This window comes from Orcinus orca, chromosome 18 (genome assembly GCF_937001465.1).
Source record: "Orcinus orca chromosome 18, mOrcOrc1.1, whole genome shotgun sequence".
NCBI classification, from domain to species: Eukaryota; Metazoa; Chordata; class Mammalia; order Artiodactyla; family Delphinidae; genus Orcinus; species Orcinus orca.
The window spans coordinates 78,182,384-78,205,296 of record NC_064576.1 but is presented as its reverse complement, the minus strand read 5'-3'; the positions used below and the strand labels follow the sequence as shown (position 1 = coordinate 78,205,296).

At 41.1% G+C, this 22,913-nt stretch overlaps 2 protein-coding genes and 1 pseudogene across 13 annotated transcripts in view; 2 read left to right on the top strand and 1 right to left on the bottom strand.

The window, feature by feature from the left end:
• The window catches only part of MPHOSPH8 (M-phase phosphoprotein 8), a 49,552-nt gene that overhangs the window by 11,064 nt on the left and 15,575 nt on the right, over window positions 1-22,913 (top strand). For 3 of the 11 annotated variants that reach the window (XR_007473170.1, XM_033409302.2, XM_033409308.2), the window contains exons 2-5: window positions 2,909-3,064; window positions 15,191-16,045; window positions 18,073-18,172; window positions 20,854-21,153. Coding sequence is in view for 10 of the 11 variants with exons in the window: in XM_033409302.2 (XP_033265193.1) it covers window positions 2,909-3,064; window positions 15,191-16,045; window positions 18,073-18,172; window positions 20,854-21,153 (1,411 nt within the window). In the remaining variant the exon portion in view is untranslated. Of the gene's footprint in view, window positions 1-2,684; window positions 2,818-2,908; window positions 3,065-11,156; window positions 11,327-15,190; window positions 16,046-18,072; window positions 18,173-20,853; window positions 21,154-22,913 lie in introns of all 11 variants that reach the window. The other 8 variants (XM_033409306.2, XM_033409303.2, XM_049701250.1 and 5 more) reach the window with 8 other exon arrangements.
• The window catches only part of PSPC1 (paraspeckle component 1), a 108,222-nt gene continuing 103,990 nt past the window's right edge, over window positions 18,682-22,913 (bottom strand). For both annotated transcript variants that reach the window (XR_007473177.1, XR_007473181.1), the window contains one exon: window positions 18,682-19,583. The gene's annotated coding sequence lies outside the window, so the exon portion shown is untranslated. The remainder of the gene's footprint in view (window positions 19,584-22,913) is intronic.
• Window positions 19,303-19,522, top strand: LOC105748636 (protein kish-A-like; annotated as a pseudogene).

Here is a 22,913-nt window from a genome sequence, read left to right as displayed (position 1 = left end):
GTTTGTTTGGTTTTTGTGTGTGTGTGTGTGGTATGCGGGCCTCTCACTGCTGTGGCCTCTCCCGTTGCGGAGCACAGGCTCCGGACGCGCAGGCTCAGCGGCCATGGCTCACGGGCCCAGCCGCTCCGCGGTATGTGGGATCTTCCCAGACCGGGGCACGAACCCGCGTTCCCTGCATCGGCAGGCGGACTCTCAACCACTGCGCCACCAGGGAAGCCCATGTATTTTTTGTTGTATTTATATGATGGAATAATGTTCAGTCACTAAAAATTATGTTTCTGGAAGATATTAAAGCAAGAAATGTTTGATATATCAGTGAGAAAGCAAGATAAAACTGATAGTATCCCAGTGTTTGAAGTATATATACATTAACTATATACTTATAAATGCAAAAGGTGAAGGAAATAGATCAAATTGTTATCAGTATTTTGAGGTGACTTTTATTTGTTTTTTCCTGTTTTTCATTGATTTTCAAAGACTGCACATTGCTTATATAATCAGAAAAAGACCTCAGTCTTTGGATTATTAAAAACATGGATTGATGGTATTGTGGTTTTATTTGTTTGTTTATTTTAATTTTTTTTAAATTGAGATATTGGGCTTCCCTGGTGGTGCAGTGGTTGAAAGTCCGCCTGCCGATGCAGGGGACACAGGTTCGTGCCCGGGTCTGGAGGGATCCCACATGCCGCGGAGCGGCTGGGCCCGTGAGACACGGCCGCTGAGCCTGCGCGTCCGGAGCCTGTGCTCCGCAACGGGAGAGGCCACAACAGAGAGAGGCCCACGTACCGCAAAAAAAAAAAAAAAAAATTGAGGTATTATTGACATTATATATAACATTATAATAGCTTTAGGTGTACAACATAATGATTTGATATTTGTATACATTGTGAAATGATCACCACAGTAAGTCTAGTTAACATCTAAAAATTTTTTTCTTGTGATGAGAATTTTTAAGATCTGCATTCTTAGCAACTTTCAAATATGCAGTACAGTATTATTAACTGTGGTCACATGCTGTACATTTATTACATCCCCGTGACATATTTATCTTGTAACTGGAAGTTTGTGCCTCTTGACCCCCTTCACCCATTTCCCACCCCCACCCCTGCCTCTGGCAACCACCGGTCTGCTTTCTGTATCTGTGAGCTTGGGTTTTTTTGTTTGTTTGTTTGTTTTTCTTTTCCTTTTAAAAATTTATTTATTTTTGGCTGCCTTGGGTCTTAGTTGCTGCGTGGGGGCTTTCTCTAGTTGCAGCAAGCTGGGACTACTCTTCCATGCAGTGCGCGGGCTTCTCTTGTTGAGGAGCACGGGCTCTAGGCACGCGGGCTTAGTAGTTGTGGCTCGCGGGCTCTAGAGCGCAGGCTCAGTACTTGTGGCGCACGGGCTTAGTTGCTCCGCGGCATGTGGGATCTTCCTGGACCAGGGCTCGAGCCCGCATCCCCTGCATTGGCAGGCGGATTTCTTAACCACTGCGCCACCTGGGAAGCCCTGTTTTTCTTTTTATATTACATGTGTAAGTGAGATCATGTAGTGTTTATCTTTCTTTGACTTATTTCACTTATCGTAAGGCCCTTGAGGTCCATCCATGTTGTTGCATATGGCAAGACTTCATTCTTTTTTTAATGGCTGAATAATTGTGTGTGTGTGTGTGTGTATGTGTGTGTGTACATACATATATGTGTGATGTATATGATTATATATGTATGTGATATATATGTGTGTGTCTATATACACATACTACGTTTTCTGTATTCATTTATTGATGGTCACTTGGATTGTTTCCACTTTTTGGCTATTGTAACTAATGCTGCGGTGAACATGGGGTACGTATATCTTTTCCAGTTAGTATTTTCATTTTCTTTTGATAAATACCCAGAAGTGGGATTGATGAATCATATGGTAGTTCTGTTTTTAATTTTTTGAGGGTCTTCCATACTGTTTTTCTTAGTGGCTACACCAATTTACAGTCTCACCCAGAAGTGCAAAAAAGAGGTCTTTTTCTCCACATCCTCGTCAGCACTTGATATTTCTTCTGTTTTTGATAATCGCCATTCTAACAGGTGTGAGGTGACAACTCATTGTGGTTTTGATTTGCATTCCTCTAATAATTAGTGATGTTGAGCATCTTTTTAGCTATCTGTTGGCCATCTGTATGTCTTCTTTGGAAAACTGTTCAGTTGTTCTGCCCATTTTTTAATCAGATTGTTTTTTGCTTTTTACTTGTATCAGTTTTTTATGTATTCTGGATATTGACTCTCAGATATATGATTTGCTAATATCTTCCCACTCAGTAGGTTGCCTTTTCATTTTATTAATGGTTTCCTTTGCTGTGTAGAAGCTTTTTAGTATGATGTAGTATGACTTGTTTACTTTTGCTTTTGTTGCTTTTGCTTTTGGTGTGATACTGTTTTTGTTTTTGTTTTTGCCACTTGCTTCAGGAGATTAACATTTTTTTACATTTGTTTTATTGTGGTTATTTAATTTAAAAATTAGTTATTAAGTGAAAAGTAATACGTGCAAAATAGATTGAAGATTGACTCTCCTTCCTTCCTTCTCCCCAGAAACTGTTACAATTACCAGCTTCTCATGTCTTGCAGAGAACATTTTAAGAGAGGCTTTTAGGCTGATTCACATTTGGAGGGGACAGATTAAAATATGACTGATATTTTATTATTCCACTACAGTAAGCACTTGCCCTCAGAGGGAGAAGCTACAGCTGTACTTAGATCGGATGGACTTTCATTATGTATTTTAAGGAATTCACAAATGATCTCAGGAGATGAACAGTCTTTACCATGATTTTAATCTCCATTTTAGGTTGGTTCATGTATTCTCAGCAACTGTATGGCTTTGGAGCTATAGTCAAGTCTAATATCCTCTATTTGCCTGTTTTTAATTTATATAACAGGGCAAGATCGTTTATAAAGTTCGATGGAAAGGATACACATCAGATGATGATACCTGGGAGCCTGAGGTTCACCTTGAGGACTGTAAAGAAGTTCTTCTTGAATTTAGGAAGAAAGTTGCGGATAACAAAGCTAAACCAGTGAAGAAGGATGTCCAGGTATTATATTTTATCTCATAGTGGGTTTTTTTAGTATAATACGTTTATTATAAATTTTAATAATATACAGAATGTATAGTAAGGAATTTACAAATAATAATAAAATATACAACATTCCTATTGTGAGTTCTGTATAGCCAGTTGATTCTCATAGAATGCTTTCATTGATTTTTGCCAGGCTCTTTTTTCTGTAGCCAAGCTGTGATTGCAGGTGACATACAGGTATAGTTGGGGCATGTTGTTATTTTCCTTTAAGTTAAGAGTAAGATGATAGTGGGGAGAAAAGCGATGTGTTGAAACTTTACTTGTTCGTCCATGATGTGAGCATCATGTTTTTGTATACCTGAGGAATATTTTTTATGCTATTCATCATAGTATTATTAACTATGGTCACATTAAATATGGTCATATTCATCATGTTTTTGTATACCTGAGGAAAATTTATGTTACTATTACAGATACAACACATACTCTTATATTTAATCAGCATTATTAACATATTTCTAAGTCTGACTTTTCTGCTAATTCAAACAATTCTTAGATCACTTTATAAAGCTATAAATTTTAATCCGTTTCAGATTATTCATAGGTCTGATTATCTCCGGGTCTTCTGTTTTTCTTTTCTATTTCCACTTCAATTTTTAACCACTTTATGGTTTTTTAGTAGCTCTTGTTGGTGGTAAGGAAGGATAAAGAATTGAAAGGAACTCAGATGAGTTAAACTTCTGTCATCAGCAGTTTGAAAAAAGACTTGATGGTGGTCTAAAGTGGGATAACATTAAAACTAATGCACAAACTTGGTTTAAGAGTTTCCTTCTATGGATTTGTTCATTGTTTTATCCTTGATTCTCATATTCCATACATTATTGAATTGGCTTTATTTATGAATCTTCTAAGAATTTCCCATTTTACTTTTCTTTGTAAGTTTCATTTATAGCTTCTATTTATAAATTGAACTGACTCTAATTCAACTTATTGCTTTTGCTTTTAGTTTTCTTTTTCATTAGAAATAATTATCATTTTTTAGAATACTGACAGAGGTTCTTGAACTTAGAACTATATAGTGAAAATTGCTCACAATAAAGAGTCTTAGTTGTTGAAGTTATTTTTTAAGGGCTGAATATTGATCCCTTCTTTCCCAACAATTTGAGTTTCAGCTGCATACTTAGTATTTTTTAAATGACAAAAACAGTATTGGGACTTGACTGTGTGTAGCGGTTGTTAACAATAATAGCCGTGATAGAGGCAGCTTCTGCTCACCCAGCACGTGTCCTCTGTCTGTGCCAAATGCTGGGCCAGCACTTTCATGGATTAAGATGAGAAAACGGAGGCTTAGGTAAGTTCAGTGCCAGCCCAGATTCACCCATTAGTAGTGACAGAGACAGGCAGCCACACTCTTAACCACTATGGTAGGTTTTCTTTTGGTTTGGGCTGTAGTTTGAAATCCATTTAGAGGAGTAGAATTACCAGTTTTTTAATTGTATGCTGTAGTGGCAGAGTCTTTAATAAATACAGTTTTTAAATTACTAAGCAAAACCTTCAGTACTTTTAAAATTTTTGTAAAGGAAATCCTTCACAAGATGAGTTCAGATTAGAGAATGTTTTCTTTAGTTTTTTGCTGCAGTTATACTTCACTTTTCTAGAATGGGTGCCTACTCCCTCCTTCCCTATTTCTTTCAGTAAAAACACTATACAAATACAAATGCACCTGTCTTACTAAGTGATTGGTTCATATTACTCTCAAAATTTAGACATTTTGATTGAAATCTTCTTAAATTTATTTCTAACTTTCCTGCTTTTTTTTTTTTTTTTTCTTTCCTGCTTTTATTAGTGAGATAAGTTTGCTGAAACTTCTCCCAAGAAGTCTTGACTTATAGAATTCTGGCTTTATTGGCCCTTTCACTTTACCAAGGCTCTGGTTAAACCCAACTTGCAACTCTCTTGATTTAAAATTATTGATGACAGTCTGAATGAGAATGATTCCTGATCGACTGGTCTGTTTGAGGCTTATTCTTTTTTTTTTTTAATTTTTTAATTTATTTGGCTGCATCTGGTCTTAGTTGCGGCTCACCGGATCTTCGTTGTGGCATGCGGGATCTTTCGTTGTGGTGCATGGGCTTCTCTCTAGTTGTGGCGCTCAGTAGTTGGGGCGAGTGGGCTTAGTTGTCCTTTGGCCTGTGGGATCTTAGTTCACCGACCAGGGATCGAACCCACTTCCCCTGCATTGGAAGGCGGATTCTCAACCACTGGACCACCAGGGAAGTCCCTGAGGCTTATTCTTAATCCTTGTCCTAGTTTAAGGAAGACACTTGTCCACTTGGAAGTGTCTTTTTCTAAGCTATCTTTACTATTTTATAAGTAACTTAAAATTCTAGGCACTAACAACATTTTGAATTTTTGTAAGACTGAAACCTCTATTTCTTATGTCAGGTGAACTTTCTCCTGAATTCTGTCTTTTATAAAGTATTCCAGTATTTATACTGCTATGACTTTTTGACCTAATCATTGAGTAGTATCAGTGGACAGGCATATGGCAAAAATGCACTGGTCGCTAACCTTTTCCCACTTTAGCAAAATAGTTTTTTTTGTTTTTTGCGGTACGCGGGCCTCTCACCGTCGTGGCCTCTCCCGTTGCGGAGCACAGGCTCCGGACGCGCAGGCTCATCGGCCATGTCATGGGCCCAGCCGCTCCGCGGCATGTGGGATCCCCCCGGACCCAGGCACGAACCCGTGTCTCCTGCATCAGCAGGCGGACTCTCAACCACTGCGCCACCAGGGAAGCCCAGCAAAATAGTTTTGCTGTTCATAATTTCTTGTGATTCTTTCACTGTAGGTATAGAAGTAGAGAGCCAGTAGGAGAAAATGCTTTGTTCATCTCGTCATCGTTCTGTTCATGCAAGAAACAAATATTTGCTACCTATGTGAAAACTGTGATATTTCCCATTCACCAAAATCTTTGTCTTGTGGAGAGGTTTTACTACAGCAGTATTTAAGACTATTTGATTCGTCAGTTTATCTACTTAAATCTGGGAGCACTGCTTGCCTAGGACTTAGTAAGCATCACAGAAGTTAGGAATGGATTCTAAAATACCCCAAAAAGTGATTGTTGATACTCTTCACCAGAAAATATACATGATGCAGAAATGGTATTTGTTCATTAAAATACTTTTTGTCATTTAGCATTCGGATACCTTTTTACCTTTTTGCTGACCATCGGGTATTTGAAGCTAAAAAGAAAAACTGAGGTGCTATTTAACATTCATTTGTGTGAGACACTCCAGACCTTCATCTTTAGTGACTGAAAATCTACGGACAAGGCGGCCGCTGGTCTGCTTGAGCTTTGATGATGGATGTCACATGACACAGAAGAACCTCTACTGGCCTGTCATGGCAACACTTTATTGTTTTTACATTTTTGGTTCTTTTTTAAGAGAGAGCTTTTTTTTTTTTCTTCCCCAAGTAAATATAGAGTGTCTTAAATGGACCAGACCCTTAAATGGTCACAGTTTTATGAAGATAGATCATATGTATCTTTTGCTCTTGAGGGGCCTTACAAGTTGTCCATGTATGATCTTACTTTTAAGAGTAGTACCATATAAAAGGATTTTGCCTTCTGCCTTTCTTTTTTTTTAAATTTATTTATTTTATTTTATTTTTGGCTGTGTTGGGTCTTCGTTGCTGCTTGCAGACTTTCTGTACTTGTGGTGAGCGGGGGCTACTCTTCGTTGTGGTGCGTGGGCTTCTCATTGTGGTGTCTTCTCTTATTGCAGAGCATGGGCTCTAGACATGCAGGCTTCAGTAGTTGTGGCACGCGGGCTCTAGAGTGCGGGTTCAGTAGTTGTGGCGCACGGGCTTAGTTGCTCTGTGGCATGTGGGTTCTTCCCAGACCAGGGCTCAAACCCGTGTCCCCTGCACTGCCAGGTGGATTCTTAACCACTGTGCCACCAGGGAAGCCCCTGCCTTTCTTTTAAAATAATTTTTTATCAATGCATATTCTAACCAGCAAACAACTGTGTTTTTTTTTCTGTTTTTTTTTTTTTTTGCGGTACGTGGGCTTCTCACTGCTGTGGCCTCTCCCGTTGCAGAGCACAGGCTCCAGACGCGCAGGCTCAGCGGCCATGGCTCACGGGCCCAGCCGCTCCGCGGCATGTGGGATCTTCCCGGACCGGGGCACGAACCCATGTCCCCTGCATCGGCAGGCGGACTCTCAACCACTGCGCCACCAGGGAAGCCCACAACTGTGTTTTTTAATAATCATTTGTGTCCCTACTACTCAGCTAGGAGATAGTTTTGCCTTTATTTTAAAATTTGTCTGAGGATAGCTTTTTGAAATACTGCCTATAAAATAATATATGTGCTCTTTTAATGTAAAATGAATTAGAATTTGTGCACCCAAATAGGCTTTATTTTTGAGTGTACATTTTGTGAAGTAAACATTTATTCCAATAGTTCCATGGCCCAAAATGGTTTTAAATTATTTATTTTGGAATTGTCTTCATAAGAATCTATATGTCATGCAAGAAAATTTCTAGTAACGCCTCCTCTTTGTACCCAAGGAAAGCGTGGTGATGGCTCTAAAAGTGCAGGGGTGAGCTTCCAAAAGTTATTCGAGCAGTGGTTGCACTATTGAAAAGCTCATGGTTTCCAGAGGTGGTTCGGTAGAGGCAGTGATGCTGGGGTGTGCGTGCCTTGTTCAGTTGTTTTGCCATCACACCTCATGCACAGTATTGATCACCATTCCTGTAGGCTGGGCATTGAGCAGGTGGGGCAGGGTGACTGACCCTGACCTGCCCGGGCCAGTCCCAGCTTAAAAGCCTGTCGACCTGGTGTGACTGTGATCAGAGTCTCGTTCATTTTCAAAGTTGCCCTAATTTGGATAATAAATAGTATGTTTACTTTATGTGTGAAACTATTAAAATGAGTAAGAAGACAGATTACTAGTATACTGAAAGTGCTCAGACTTGTGATATGTGTGGTTTTAATTTTGTTCGACTATTTTTTAGTTATTTTAAAAGTTAACACTAATTTCTTTGTATCATTTGATGGCGAACAACTGTTCATCAGATGGTAGCTATTTTTTATGTCCTGACTTCACTCAATCTGGCCAGTTACTCCAGGGCTGGATTACCCTGGTGCAACTAACCTACTGATTCATTAGATAATGCTAAATAATAATTTCACACAGAGTATTTTGAAGCCTAAAGCCAAAGTGCTATATTATTTATTTGCGTCAACCCATTTATTTAAAACATACAGGTTGTAACTATCTTGGGAGTAGTCTAATGACCAGAGGAAAAGTCTTGTTTCAAAGTTTTGTGCTAAGGAGCCAGCATTAGAGCTCTTCCCAGGTGACTGAGGAATTAGGATAGGTAGCAGCAGCTCTCTTCACAGTAGCCAAGACCTGAAGCAACCTAAGTGTCCATGGACAGGTGAATGGACACAGAAGATGTGGTACCTATACACGGTGGAGTATTAGTCATCAAAAAGAATGAAATCATGCCGTTTGCAGCAGCATGGATGAACCTAGAGATGATCATACTAAGCAAAGTAAGTCAGAGAGACAAATACCATAAAATATCACTTATACGTGGAATCTAAAATATGACACAAATGAACTTATTTACGAAACAGAAACCGACTCACAGACATAGAAAACAAACTGATGGTTACCAAAGGGGAAGGGGTGGGGATGAATTAGGAGTTTGGGGTTAGCAGATACAAACTATCATCTATAGAGTGGATAAACAACAAGGTCCTACTGCAGAGCCCAGGAAAACTGTCTGCATACCCGTAATAAACCATCATGGAAAAGGACATAAGTGTGGAGGTGTAACTGAATCGCTTCGCTGTGCGCCAGAAGCTGACGCGGCCTTGTAAATCAGCTGCGCTGGGCAGCAGCCGACGGGTGACCCAGCAGCCACCACATGGGGCCAGCAGCCTGGCTGGTGGCCAGGACCAGGTGAGACAACAGGGAGGCGCCGAGTAGCTGCGCCGAGAGGAGGCTGACCTCGCGCTGTGGGGTCCCAGCTGTGGATTTCGGGGGGGGGACCCCGGGGGTCTTTCTGTGTACAGGCGAGAGTCTTTGGAATTGTAGACTTCTTTTAAGTTGTTTTACCTGATGAAAGGGATAAGTCCAGCCTCTTGTTTGCTAATTATTTCATGTTCATTCATTAAAAAAATCCATTTCTCATATGTAAGTCATTAGGAAGAAGAAGAATAAGATGCGCCTCTGCCTTCAAGGCGCTCACGGTACGTGAAGGGGAGGGCCAGGTGGACGGAACCTGAAACACGGAGTGAGACACGATCTCGGGCAGCTGTGAGGCCGCTGTGGAAAGTCAGAGGATAAGCATCAAAGGTGCATTACAGAAGATTCGTCCTTTGGCCGAAGCCCTAAGAGATGAGAAATTCAAGGGTCCTAGGAGGGGAGGCAGGTACAAAGATGCACAGTTTTGCAGAAGCACAGATTTTGGGGTGATGGTGAGAAGTGCCGGAGCTTTCACTTGGAAAGGAGCAGGAGTGACACGGGGGCAGAAATTGGGAAGAAATTCATGTGCGCCTGGATTTAAACTCAACCGTCTGGGCAGTAGAAGGGCCGGCAGAAGTTTGGAGGGAAGTTGTGTGATGAGATTTATGTTTTAGGAACTTGCTTTTTTGAAGAATTTTATTAGGAAATTTTGGACATATAAAAATGCAGAAGGCTGTATCGTGAGACTTGAGAATTCATCACCCAGTTCCAGTCACTATCAGGACTTCGCCATTCTTCCTGTCTGCGGCTCCCACTCTCCCCTTTTACTTGCTGGAGTATTTTAAGGCAAATACTTTAGTACTCCAGATGGCATATCACTCTACCCTGCAAAACTTTATTAAATTACAGACATTGTGAAAACATAACCGCTATACCATTATCGTACCAAAAAAGTTTACACTTGTTTCTTAATGTCTTCTATTATCTAATAATGTGTTCCCCCCAGCTGTCTCAAAGAAACAAAACAAAACATGTCTTTGTTGATTTGATTGAATTGGGATGTGAAAATGGTCTGCATGTTGTATATCATCAGTAATCTCTAAATATCTTCTAATCTATAACGGCTTCTTCCTCTAACCTTCCCCTATTTTTCCCCATCATGTTTATTTGATGAAGAGACCACATTGTTTTTCTGTAGAATTTCCCATATTCTGGGTTTGGATGAGCACATGATAGCTTATAACATGTTCCTCTGTCCCGTGTTCTTGTGAACTGGTAGCTAGATGTAGAAGCAGGATTGCTCTCAAGTTTATTGGTTGATTGATTTATTTTGCAAGGATGGTCATGAGTGGTGCTATAACACATCAGAAGGCCCATCTTGTCTAGCTGACTCCTTTCCAGTGAAGTTAACAGGATTGTTGAGATTAGGTGTTTTCAGTCTTATCTACCATTAGAAAACTCCTCACATTTCGTGTGTAGGTTTTAGGAGCCATTGAAGATTGTTGCCTAGAACTATTATTTCATTGCAGGTTGGAAAATAGTGATTTTCTAATTCTGACATTCCTTCTGCCTTTATTACTAACATCACTGGGAAGGTGATTCTGAGACGCTGTGGTCCTGACCTGACTCTGGAGTGGGGAGAGGCTGCTGGCGGGGAGAGGCGAGGGGCTGAACTGAGGTGGGGAGGTTGGAGAATTGATGCACATAGGATCGGTGACCGAGCTGATGAAGGAAGAAGTGTCAGAGATGTCTCAGGTTACTGGCTCGGGAACCTAGGTAAGTGATGGTGTTATTCAGGGAACAGTTCCAGTTTTGAACACATGAGATTTTAGTTACTTACTTGTCATCCAAGTAAAGATGGCCAGTCTCACATTGGCAACATGGGTCTGAGTTGAAGGAGGGAGATCTGGGCTGGAAATGTGGAGTGTGGGGAGTCGGTGGAGTGTGCAGGATAGTGTTTCTTATTACTGTGTTCCAACTAAGAATCTGATGGATTGTAAGTATTTTGAAAAAATAATTGTTTTAGAATTCTTGTTTAAACTTTTTTTGAAGTAATATTAGTCTTGCACCTAGCAAGCTTCGTTTATTCTTCCTCTTTTTCCCCCCTTTTCCCCTTTACCAATGCAGAAAATTTAAGTAAAATCAGGCTGTTCTGCTTGGAAACAAGGAGGTCAACACTAGTCTTTAGGAAAATGGTTTTCAAGAAGGTGGAAGTCAGTTGTAAACTCTTCCGGATTGAGGGAAATTTGAGAAGTCTCTCTTACAGAACTTGCTTAAACCAAAGGGGTAGCTTTCAGGTGAGCCTTGAGCAAGTTGCAGACTTTGCCTTTGTGTTCCTGACTATGTGTATCATAGGAACACAGACCCTCTGCTGCATCAGGACGGGTGATACCTCAGCAGCATGACAGCAGCAGTGCTGTTGTCCCATACACAGCTGGTGCCTGGTGACACCGTGTGGGTTTCCTGGAGGTCCTGGGGTGTCCTTCACCACTCTCTGTCCTGCATGCGTTTAGTCTCCCGTCTTCGGTTTCCTCTCATCTAGAGCACTCCAGAGCCCTTTGCCCCCCTTTTAAGACACCAGGCCAGTTGTTTTATAGAAGGTTCTTCACATTGGAATTAGATGAATGGTAATTAATGTTAAATCACAAATAGTATTTTTAAAATTGGAATTAGATGATTTGTAGATTTAGTGTAAACATTCTGGCCAATGTATTCTGTAGGTAAGGTACGTGACATCAAGAGATGAGCCATGTGTCCGTTATCTCATTGCTGATGTTAAATTATAATTATGTGATAAAGTGAGGTGCATCAGTTTTTCTCCCCTTTTTAAGGTACCTTTTTCCCTTGTAAAATAGTAATACGATAATAAGTAACCTGATAGTAAGCAACCTGATTATAAGTAATCTTTGAGATGGTGAGAATCACTTGTTCCCCAACAACCTCTCATCCATGATTTTCAAATACTTTGAAGAATCTTTTATTCTTTTTTTAAAATTTGTATTGGAGTATAGCTGCTTTACAATGTTGTTAGTTTCTGCTGTGCAGCAAAGTGAATCAGCTATACGTATACATATATCCCCTCTTTTTTAGATTTCCTTCCCATTTAGGTCACCACAGAGCACGGAGTAGAGTTCCCTCTGCTATACAGTAGGTTCTTTTCAGTTATCTATTTTATACATAGTATCAACAGTGTGTATATGTCAATCCCAATCTCCCAATTCATCCCACCCCTCCACTTCCCCCCTTGGTAACCGGAAGTTCTCTACATCTGCAACTCTATTTCTGCTTTGCAGATAAGTTCATCTGTTCCGTAAAATACTTTGAAGAATCTTGCCTTAATTAGTTATTACTGTGGTGCCTTCAAATAATGACTTTTCTAATCCTGTTATTCCATATTTTTCATTTTGTATCCTATAAAGAGCAGCTCCTCCCACCCCCTTAAATTTTTTAAATACCAGTACACACTCATGGAATCTTTTTATTTAATTACTGTTGTTGTTTACATTAATGCTAAAACGGTCCCACATTGGCTTGTGAGAGCCCCTTTAGGCCAGCTCCTGTGTCCTCTTGCTATGTCCCTGTCTGTTTTGGGCACGTCTTTGCTCTCTGGCACAAGGTTCCCCAGTAGCATGTACTTTCCTGCTCTGGCCCTGATATCACCTATTTTCCAGGGAATCCTGATTCTTTTTAGAGGAGAATAGAATTTAGAAACCAAGATGTACTTATTGCTACTGGGACATCATTATTTCCAGACCCTTTAGACAGAGATAAAGGGAAAAAATACACGTTTATTTGTTTTAAGTCAAGTTCACTCCGATGTCTGTAATTTCGGTCCATCACCTCAGCGTCCTCCTATCATTCTCACCGTCCGCAGTTCTGTCTCCCTTTTCTTCCATGAGAACTCTGGTTCTCATCAACATTATATGTACTCATTTACTGAGTCCTACAATAATTAGAAATCAGTTTCAGGTTTGCTATGCCCATTCTACTGTAAAATTCCAAATTTATTTGCAGTTCTTTTTGTCCTTACAGTATATTCACTTCGGGTGTTGATTGTTCAAAAGTTACATGGATTAATTCTTTTTTTCTTCTGTGTGGTCATCAGTTTGATAAAGAGGTTTATTTGTTTGTTGTTAATTAGGACCTGTTCTCCCTGCCCTCCCTTCCCTCCATACCCAGTTTGAAGTACTGCTCTCTAATGACAAATCTGAGTTTTCTTTCTCTTATAAATGACTTAGTCTTTTTACCTGATGCCTCAAATTTTTTTATTTTCACTGTTTTGTAGAAACCAAAATTCAGCTGAGGCAATTTGAAGATCTAATTGACTTTATCCAGTTCATGGATTGGGCAGCATCCCATCTAACAAACAAACGGTTGCTCCCAGGAGCTGCATAAAAGGGAAGGTTGTTTTTGGCAGAGGAGGTGGGATAAGGAGGTTAAAAGAGTGGATGATTTCAGGCCGGGTCACCTTCCCTTAGGGGGAGACTGGGGGTCTTACTAGGGAAGTTACCTCACCAGTCCTGACCAGGAAATTCCAGACTGAAGCGTTTAAAATTCCAATCACGGGAGAGGTTAGGCATTAGGTCTTGGTGGGCTTACAATGAGTGACTACATTTGGGGCCTCTTTTTAAAGTAGGCGTGTCTTTCGGACATGCTGTTGTCCTTTTTAGGTTAGTTACTCTATTCCTTAGTCTGTTTTTGGTTTTTTTTTCCTTAGTCTGTTTTTTCTTATAACAGTTTAGTAAAATATTCTATCCCAATCAATTTCTGTTGCTTATATTTATGTGAAATTTCTTTCTCTGAAACTTTAGAAGGCAGAGGAGGAGAACAAGATGATCTGTTTAGCTTCGTGGCTGCTGGGCAGCCTTCTTTACTGTTTTTCGGAGGGTTGGACAGTCTAGCCTTAGACTCCGTGAGGGCTTTTCCGGCTCTGTTTTCGCCCCGCCGCCACCACCACCACGCCACCACCACCACTTACGTCTGAATCTTCTATTTTCTTTCTGTTTCTCTGTCCTGCTTTATTTGGAATCTGGTCTCTGCTGCTTCTCACTGTGGACCTTGTCTCGGCCGTCCTGGCAGGGAGCATCCCCAGGGCCTGGACCAGCCCTGCACCATCTGGTTCCCAAAGCTCCTCCCCTTTCAGCTGCTCCCCACATGGTCACCTGCCAGACTTTTCAGTGATTTCTCCCATTTTCATTGCTGCCTTTGCTCACTGTTGTGGAGATATTCATGCTACAGAGGTCTTACGGCTATTAGTAGTTTGTCCCTACCAGCTTATATTTTGGGGTTCCTTGGGATACTTGGCTGCCTAATTGGGTTATGGATGTCGTCTGTGGGGGGTTTGTTTTGCTCTCCAGTTGCTCTGTCTTTATGAAGCGTGGTAGGAGGAGTCAGAAAGCTTTGCCAATGCCACCACATTCTGCTGCCTTAGTAACCTTGGTGGTGGTCTTTTAACTTCTAAAAATACGCCTATCCTTTCTTTCCCTCCTTTGCTTCCCCAAGTCATTTAGAAGAGAATTTGGGGAAATGGGAACTGAAAATGCTTTGCATAGTGTTTTTGTATCTATACAGAGACTTTATTCTTAAGGGGTTTTGTTTGTTTGTTTAGAATAGGAAAAGATATTTTCCAGAGGGGATATTTCAGATTACTGTATTACACGAACCAAGTCAATTGGGGAAGTAAGATTTCTTTGCAGTCTTGCTAGTTTCTTATGTAAACTGTGAAATGTAACAGCAAGTTTAAAGATATTCTGGGATCCAAAGTCTTAAAAAAATCTTTGCGTTTGGGTTTGTAACTACTATTTTGGCATCCAGTAAAGTCTGTACAAATTACTTCCTTGGTGTCTCTGGAAATTCTGAAGTTGGAATCATGTGCAACCCACCATACATATGACTGTTGGGACCTACAGCAGCGTTGACATTTTCTGTCCCTCTGTGTTTTATCTGTTTCCTTAAACTGACCCTTTTTGTCACCACCAAGACCTATTTGTTAAATCAGAAATATAAGTAATACTGTACAACGTTAACTCACATAAGTAATTTTAAGGAGTTGAGAAACTGCTTGGAGAAAAAAATTCCTACCAGATTGCATTAGTACTGCTGTTCAAAACCTTTTAAATTACTATGTTAATGAGTACTTAAATCTTTTTTATACTTTATAGAGACTGCCCTTAAATAATGACATATTTGAGGCAAACTCTGATAGTGATCAACAAAGTGAGACCAAAGAAGACACTTCTTCAAAGAAGAAAAAGAAAAAACTAAGGCAAAAAGAAGAGAAAAGCCCAGGTGATCTGAAAAAGAAAAAAGCAAAGACTGGGAAACTAAAAGATAAACCCAAACCAGACCTGGAGGGCTCCTCTGAAAGTATGGTTTTTGATTTAAGGACAAAGAAAAGAATTTTGGAAGCCAAAGAAGAATTAAAGGAATCCAAAAAGCCCAAAAAAGATGATATAAAAGAAACTAAGGAGTTAAAGAAAGTTAAAAAGGGTGAAATAAGAGATTTAAAGACTAAAAAAAGAGAAGATTCCAAAGAAAACAGAAAAATAAAAAAAGAGAAATGTGTTGAATCTCAGGTGGACTCCGAATTGAGTGTCCTTAGTGATTCCCCTTTTCAGGAAGAAGACAGTGAAGATTTGCATTCTGACAACAGAAACGAGAAGCAGCCAATTAAAGGTGCAAAAGATAAAGCAGAGCCGGAGGCAATTCAAGATACTGTTTCTGATAAACAGCAGGATGGCACTGTGAGCGCTGATGAGGATGAGGTCAAAGCAAAGAGGAAGAAAAAGAAACTGAGAAGGACAGAGGAACTTAAAGAGAGCAAAAAGCTAGAAAACAAGAGCCTCTTAGAGAAGAAAAATACACAGAAAAAGCAGAGGAATCCCGACAAAGGCCCAAGTGGCGCTGAGTTAGATAAGCCAATGGCTGCCTCCGCTCCAGCACAGAAGAGCTCCAGACCGTGTGCGGAGGAGAGAGGCTCCAGGCCCGCAGACTCCTCGGGGGAGGTGAGTGCGGAGGTGAGTGCCGGGGCAGGGTGGAGGGGATGGCTCGATCTGATTGAAGGGCTGTAGCTTGCATCTCACACAACACACAGATGTTCAGATCAAGCTAGCACTCTTGAGTGGTCAGGAAGCTCCACGAGTAATGAGGAGACGGTAAAGCCCAGCAGACCAACCTCGTTTTCTTGCACTCCACAGATAGTGCCTTTTTTACAGATTGGAAGTCTGTGGGGACCCTGCGTCGATCAGGTTTATCGGCGCCGTTTTCCCAACAGCATCTGCTCACCTCGTGTCTCTGTGCCGCATTTTGGTCATTCTTGCAGCGTTTTAAACTTTTGTTTTGTTTTGTTTTTTGGCCACCCCGTGCGGCATACGGAACTTCCCCAACTAGGGATCGAACCCGGGCCCCCTGCAGTGGAAGTGCGGAGTCTTGACCACTGGACCACTGGGGAGGTTAATACTGTAGGTGTTACAGTGTTTGTGATCGGTGATCTTTGATGTTGTTATCGCAAAAAAGGCTGAAAGCTCAGATGATGGCTAGCATTTTTTAGCAGTAAAGTATTTTTTTTAATTAAGGTATGTACGGTTTTCTAGACATAATGCTGTTGCACACTTAATACTATAGTAAAAACATAACTTTTATATGCCCTGGAAGACAAAAAAAATTGTGACTCACTTTAGTGCAATATTCGCCTTATTTGCAGGGGTCTGGAATCAAACCCGCAGTATCTCTGAGGTGTGTCTGTGTACGAAGCTTTTCTACCATTAGGGAGATAATAGTGTATCAGAAGGAAGAAATTCTCCTCTCCCTTCTAGGTTCGTCTGGCTGGTTTAGAATTGAATTGGCATGAGACAGATGAACAGGGGGAAGATCAAACAAGTTTAATAACGCGTACACATGGAAGAGACCCAGGAAAACGGAGTAACTCGCCAAAACGGACGAAGTCCTCACCTCATGTACCGTCCTCAGCCAAAGACCAAAGAGGATGTTGAAGATGGGGAAGCAGTTAGGGGCAGCGACCAGGCAAAGCACAGTAGACAAGGGCGGGGCCGTCACACAGATGGAAGTCCTTGCTGCTCCACTGATGGCTCTGGAGGTTTGGGAGACACCCTTACAAACGGAGATCTCCCTTACAGATGCAAATGTTTCTCACAAGAGGGCAGCTCCTACTTGGTTTTCAGAGTTTTCCCCATGCCTGCTGTTTCTTGGAAAATAAGCAGCTTAAAAGAAGTAATACGCCCAGGAGACATACTTGGGGAGGCAAATTCTGCTCCCCTTCAAGCCTGATTAGTGAGAGGCAGTTATAAATGCTGAACATCCAGCTTTTGAACCGCCCCAGCAGTCTCCAGACTTGCTTTCTTTTGGACTGACCGCAACTAGAAAACTGGGGGCGAATTTGTGAACAAAAGTCAGGGGTTTTTAGAGGTATTCAGCTACTATGTAGCATTGTGAAGTAAAGCTTATAGCTTCCTCAGCTTATTTTATTAGCTTTTCACATCCTACTTGTATGTTCCCCCTGTTGTCTCAAGACTATACCACTTGTGGGACTTCCCTGGCGGTCCAGAGATTAAGACTCCGCTCTTCCAGTGCAGGGGGCGTGGGTTCGATTCCTGGTTGAAGAACTAAGATCCCACATGCCGCGCCGCACGGCCAAAAAAAAGAGAGAAGAACATACCACTTTTTCCTTAAATAATAGCAGAGTGCGCTAACTTTCTGAGTCTTTAAATTCTTGCAAAGATATATTTAATAGAGCTTATCTCACTATTATAAAAATAATTTTACATGTTTTAGTTTTAATAATAATTCTTCAAAGAGAGTGAGGAAACTTGGTGTTGGCTTTTGAATATGATATTTTGTAAATTGTCAAGGTTGAGGGGTAAGCTTGACTGAGGAAGCATTTGATGTGAGCGCAGATGTAGTCATCAGGGGTCATGTGCACAGTGCATAAAAGGGGGACCTGATGCCAGGAACCTGTTTTCCAGTTTTCAGAATCGGTGTCAGCTCTATCTGTTCTTGTTTTGGGTCTTACATGTGTCTTTTTCAGGAGAAAGAGACCAAAAAAAATGAACCCAAAGAAAAATACCCGAAAAAGCATGATTTGGACAAGGAAGAAAAAGGCCGAAAAGAGCCCAAGGCATTAAAGAGTGAGTGTGAATACTGACATTTGTCATTTACATGGGTCTTTCAGACAATGAGTCTAGTTCATTGTAAAGACAGACTCTCTTTTCTAAGCTGCAAGGTCATAGAGCTAGAAAATACGTTTACTGGGGAATTTAGAACCTTATGCTACTTTTTGTTTACCAGTTATCTTAGTTACTTACATAATAATTTATATTATTAATATAATTAACTCCCCCCCCTTCTGTTCACCTTGTTCTTTTTCCTTTTGGATATGAGGTAGAATATATTCTCTTTATTTTTATTTATTTCTTTCTTTTATTGAAGTATAGTCAACTTACAATGTTTTCGTTTCAGGTTGGGGATACATTATCTTTAGAGAGATAGGAGATTCGTTATGACAGAAAAGTAAATAAGTATCTCTTTTATAGTAGATGCTGAGGTAAACTACTGTTTAATATATTTATTTATATATTTAGCTCTGTATATTTAGCTCTGTCATTTGTATAAATATAATGAATGTACATTTGATCACATCAGGATACAGCTCAGTTAAGGATCCATAGTGCATATTAGTACTGGAACAAGTACTTTATAAGACATTCACCATTACAGTGTTTGAATAAAACTGGATATTTTAGTTCACACACCAGAAAGTACCTGGAACACATGTTCTCGTGGAAGCAGTGATTTCTAAGAGATGGATGATTTCTTGGGGGTTTTCTCCCCAAAGCTGTGTGTAACTGAGGTAATATTAAAAGTGGGTTTGGGTTCTAGGCCTCAGTTTAGACTTGGCAGTAAGCCTCCAGCTGAGGGACTCTGGGAAGGAGCAGCGGTGCTTTGAGGGGTTGTGTGCAGGTGAGTGTAGTGTAGAGACTGTACCTGTTCACAGCGATGTAACAGCTTTAAGCATCTTTTCTTTAGAGAGTGATTGGAGGTTCAAAATATTGTAAGATTAGAACTGGTTCATAACTTTTTCTTCACCCGAGTATCTTATCTGTCAGTTTCAGGTACATTTTTACTGTAAATGTTTAGTCTTAAATGACTATTCGTTAAGTTCATAAGGGCACTCCAGGGAGTCTGATTTTTAGTATCCCTGAAACTAAAATCTGCTTCTGATCCAGGCCTGGTAGGGTGATGTGGCCTCACGGGCCTCACTGTGTCTTCCATTTTCAATTTTCAGAGTCTGTTGACCGTAATCTTGCTGCTTATGTGTACCTGTGCTTATATCTATGCTTGGCACCCAGCCTCCTGGACAGAAATAAAGCTGGGTTGTTGGGTATACTTTGGAAGTGTGCCAGAACTGGTGAACGTGAGAGTCCTTACGTTTCAGATGCTGTGGTGTGATGGCCTTCAGCATCCTCTTCATACAGTAGCTTGGGAAAATGCCAGAATTCAGTTGCCATCAGATTTAAATATGAGAAAAAAAGGACTTATCTGCAGAAAATAGTGGAAAGAATGGTTAACCCTTTTATCTCTGAACATTGAATGAGATAAATTTCTAGCTGCTGTTCTGTATTTTTGTTATTGGACCAATGTTCTATATAAATAATTAGGATGTCACCATTTAATACTCAGAGTTTAAATATGTCTGTAACAATCAACCTCAGTACTGTCACTATACAATATTACCTTCTGCATATGTCATTCTCGGGTGTCAGATACCTTTTTTTTTTTGGCTGCACTGGGTCTTAGTTGCAGCACGCAGGATCTTTAGTTGTGGCATGCAGACTCTTAGTTGCGGCATGCGAGATCTAGTTCCCTGACCAGGGATTGGACCCGGGCCCCTTGCGTTGGTAGCGCGAAATCTTAACCGCTGGACCACCAGGGAAGTCCCCAGGTACTAGTTTTTAGTGAGGTATCTTTAAGGCACATAGTAGAAAACAAAATTGGTAAATTACTTAAGTTCCTTTCACTGTAATTTGGAAACAGTAAATCTTTATCGAGAGAGAGCCTTTTTTGGACTAGCTTTTTTATTGAAAAAAAAAAGGTTCAGTTTGTGTTGGTAAGGATTGCACTCATATTTAATAATGCTTGCTTTTCCGCTGGCCACACCATTTTGAGCATTAACCAGAGTACCTGTACTCTTAGCAAACTGTAGTTTATCACAGGTGTTTAAACTATTTGAAACAAGCCTGTGCAGTTCTTGAGGAAGATAAATGAGAAGTGACTTAAGAGTGCTACTGAGAAGATGTCCCTATTTAACATGAAAGAATTGAGTAAAAAAACCTATCCGCTATGTACCCAAAGTTTATAATAGAGTTTTTCTCATATCTTTAGTTAAAAGCGAGTGGATTTCCACAGGCGTCAGGTGCAGTGTTGCCAGGCCACAGTCAGCGTGCTGACACCCTTACACCCCTCCCACTCTCCACCAGAAGTCCTTTTTGTACAAGGTTACCTTCAGGATACAACTGGAGGCAGCTGTCTCAGCAGAAGGACAGTTGGTGGTGTGACTAGGATTTTTCTGAGGCTTGCTGTCTGCAGCGGCCTTTGTCAAAACTGGGAGTGGTTCAGAGCCCCAGAAGAATAACCATTTAATTTGGACGTCCTTTCTGAATATGGAGCGGCCAATAGAAAGATGAATGGAAAGAACTTCATGGCTGTGATAGTCAACCTGACCAGACTTTCTAACCAAGGCAGATATTAGTAAGAATTAAGAAAATATCTTTTTTTAACACTAACCCAGATTTTCTTTTGGTTACAACAGAAATTTGTGACTCATTTATTATCAACTTATTTTTGTCACTAGCATTTAAGGAAATCAGAAATGCATTTGATTTATTTAAATTAACTCCAGAAGAAAAAAGTGATTTTCCTGAGAATAATCGGAAAAGAGAAGAAGTACCACCGGATTGTAAAGTCACAGGAGACCACAGGAGCAAGGAAAACAAGCAGCTACTTAAAGAAAGGAGAACTACGAGAGATGAGACTGATACATGGGCATATATAGCTGCAGATGGTGGTCAAGAGGTTGTGGACAGCACGCCCCAAGCGGACGAGAATTCTGGTAGGTGTGTCCGTAGTCATTCTGCGGAGCGTTCTCTGTTCTGTGCACTGAGCTGTCTCCCTCACCTTCCTCTCCATTCCCACGGTCATTCTGATCTCAGGATGGAGTAGAAAACCATTTGAATCTCCTGAATAAGTAACATTGTGTATTGAAGACTTAGATTATTCTGTGATTGCTCAATTGATCAGAAATTGATGTGGTATGCTCAGCACATTGAGAAATTATACAGATTTCTGGTTTGCTGCCTTACCTACTGTTGCCAAGCAGTCTGATGGTATATCTTACTAGATTTCTTTCAGAAAACTATCAAATACTAACTTATTTGTATTCTTCCCTTTTAACTTTGCAGTAAATAACACTTATTAAATGAGGTTAGATTGTAAGTGCTATCCTGAGGATACCGGAATTAGCTGAGGAGGGGAAGGCCGTGTATAGAGTACATAGGACAGTAGCTGTGGAGAAGAGTAATAAAGGGATAGGACAGAATAAACAAAAGAGGTTAATCTGATAAATTTCTGTATAACTCGTGAAACAGCTGAAGAGAAGTTCTGAAATATTTGGGATATATGGCAAAGCAGGTAGCTTGGGGGCCCTATTACTACAGAGCAGCTAGGCTCTGGGATACAGACAAGACAGGCCTCTGGCACATTTTGGAGCTTGCAGGAGACTGGGACAGTGCCTTGGGGCGTGCGGGTGGGGGTGGGGGCAGTGGGTTGCCCAGAGGGCAAATACCAAATAGCACAACTGCTGCGATACCAAGCAATAAACACTAGGTCCAGTAGGTGTTGGTCCAGCCACCTGGGGAGCTCCTGGGTGAACCCTGAAACTACCCCCGTTCACAGAGGGCAGGGAGAGACCCAGGAAAGAGGCAGCCACCCTAGATGGGGAGGTGGCAGGCTGCACTGGCAGAGAACTTCCAGGAGCCCGTCTTGGGGGCCGCAGGATAAGTAGACCTCGCGCCCGCCCAGCAGAATCTTAACAGTTTATGAAGAGGCCTTAGTTCAGTCCAGGTGGTCTTAGCAGCTTTTACTCTTTCCAGGCTGTGTCCTTGACACTGTTTCTACTGTGGGAACAGTGGGCACAACATACAGCCCAAGGACAGGGGAGGATGTGAGGGGCCCCCTCCTGGCCAGGGTGTGGGCGGTGAGCACCTGGGACCTTCTCTCACAGTGGAGCATTGGTAAAGCCCAGAAGCTGGTTCATTGAAAGACTAATAGAATAGAGCAGCCTGGGGCACCATTAGTTTAAGGGAAAAAAGAATGAAGACTTAAACAGTATTTCCAGGGAAAAAAGAGACGTGATTATAGATGGCGTCCAGATTAAAAAGATAAAAATTCTATGAGCATTTTCTTACCATAGATTTGAAAACTGATTGAAATGGGAAATTCCTGGAAAGATACAGTTTAACAAAACTGACCCAAAAAGAAATACAAAAATTGGATAGTCTGGGCTTCCCTGGTGGCGCACTGGTTGAGGGTCCGCCTGCCGATGCAGGGGACGCGGGTTCGTGCCCCGGTCCGGGAGGATCCCGCATGCCGCGGAGCGGCTGGGCCCGAGGGCCATGGCCGCTGGGCCTGCGCGTCTGGAGCCTGTGCTCCTCAACGGGAGGAGCCACAACAGTGAGAGGCCCGCGTACCGCCAAAAAAAAAAAAATTGGATAGTCTTATTACTATTAAAGAATGTGAAATAGTAATTTAAAATAGTCTTACAAATTTATGCAAGAGTTCATCAAACTTAGAAGTCTTCCTGAAAGCAGGTGG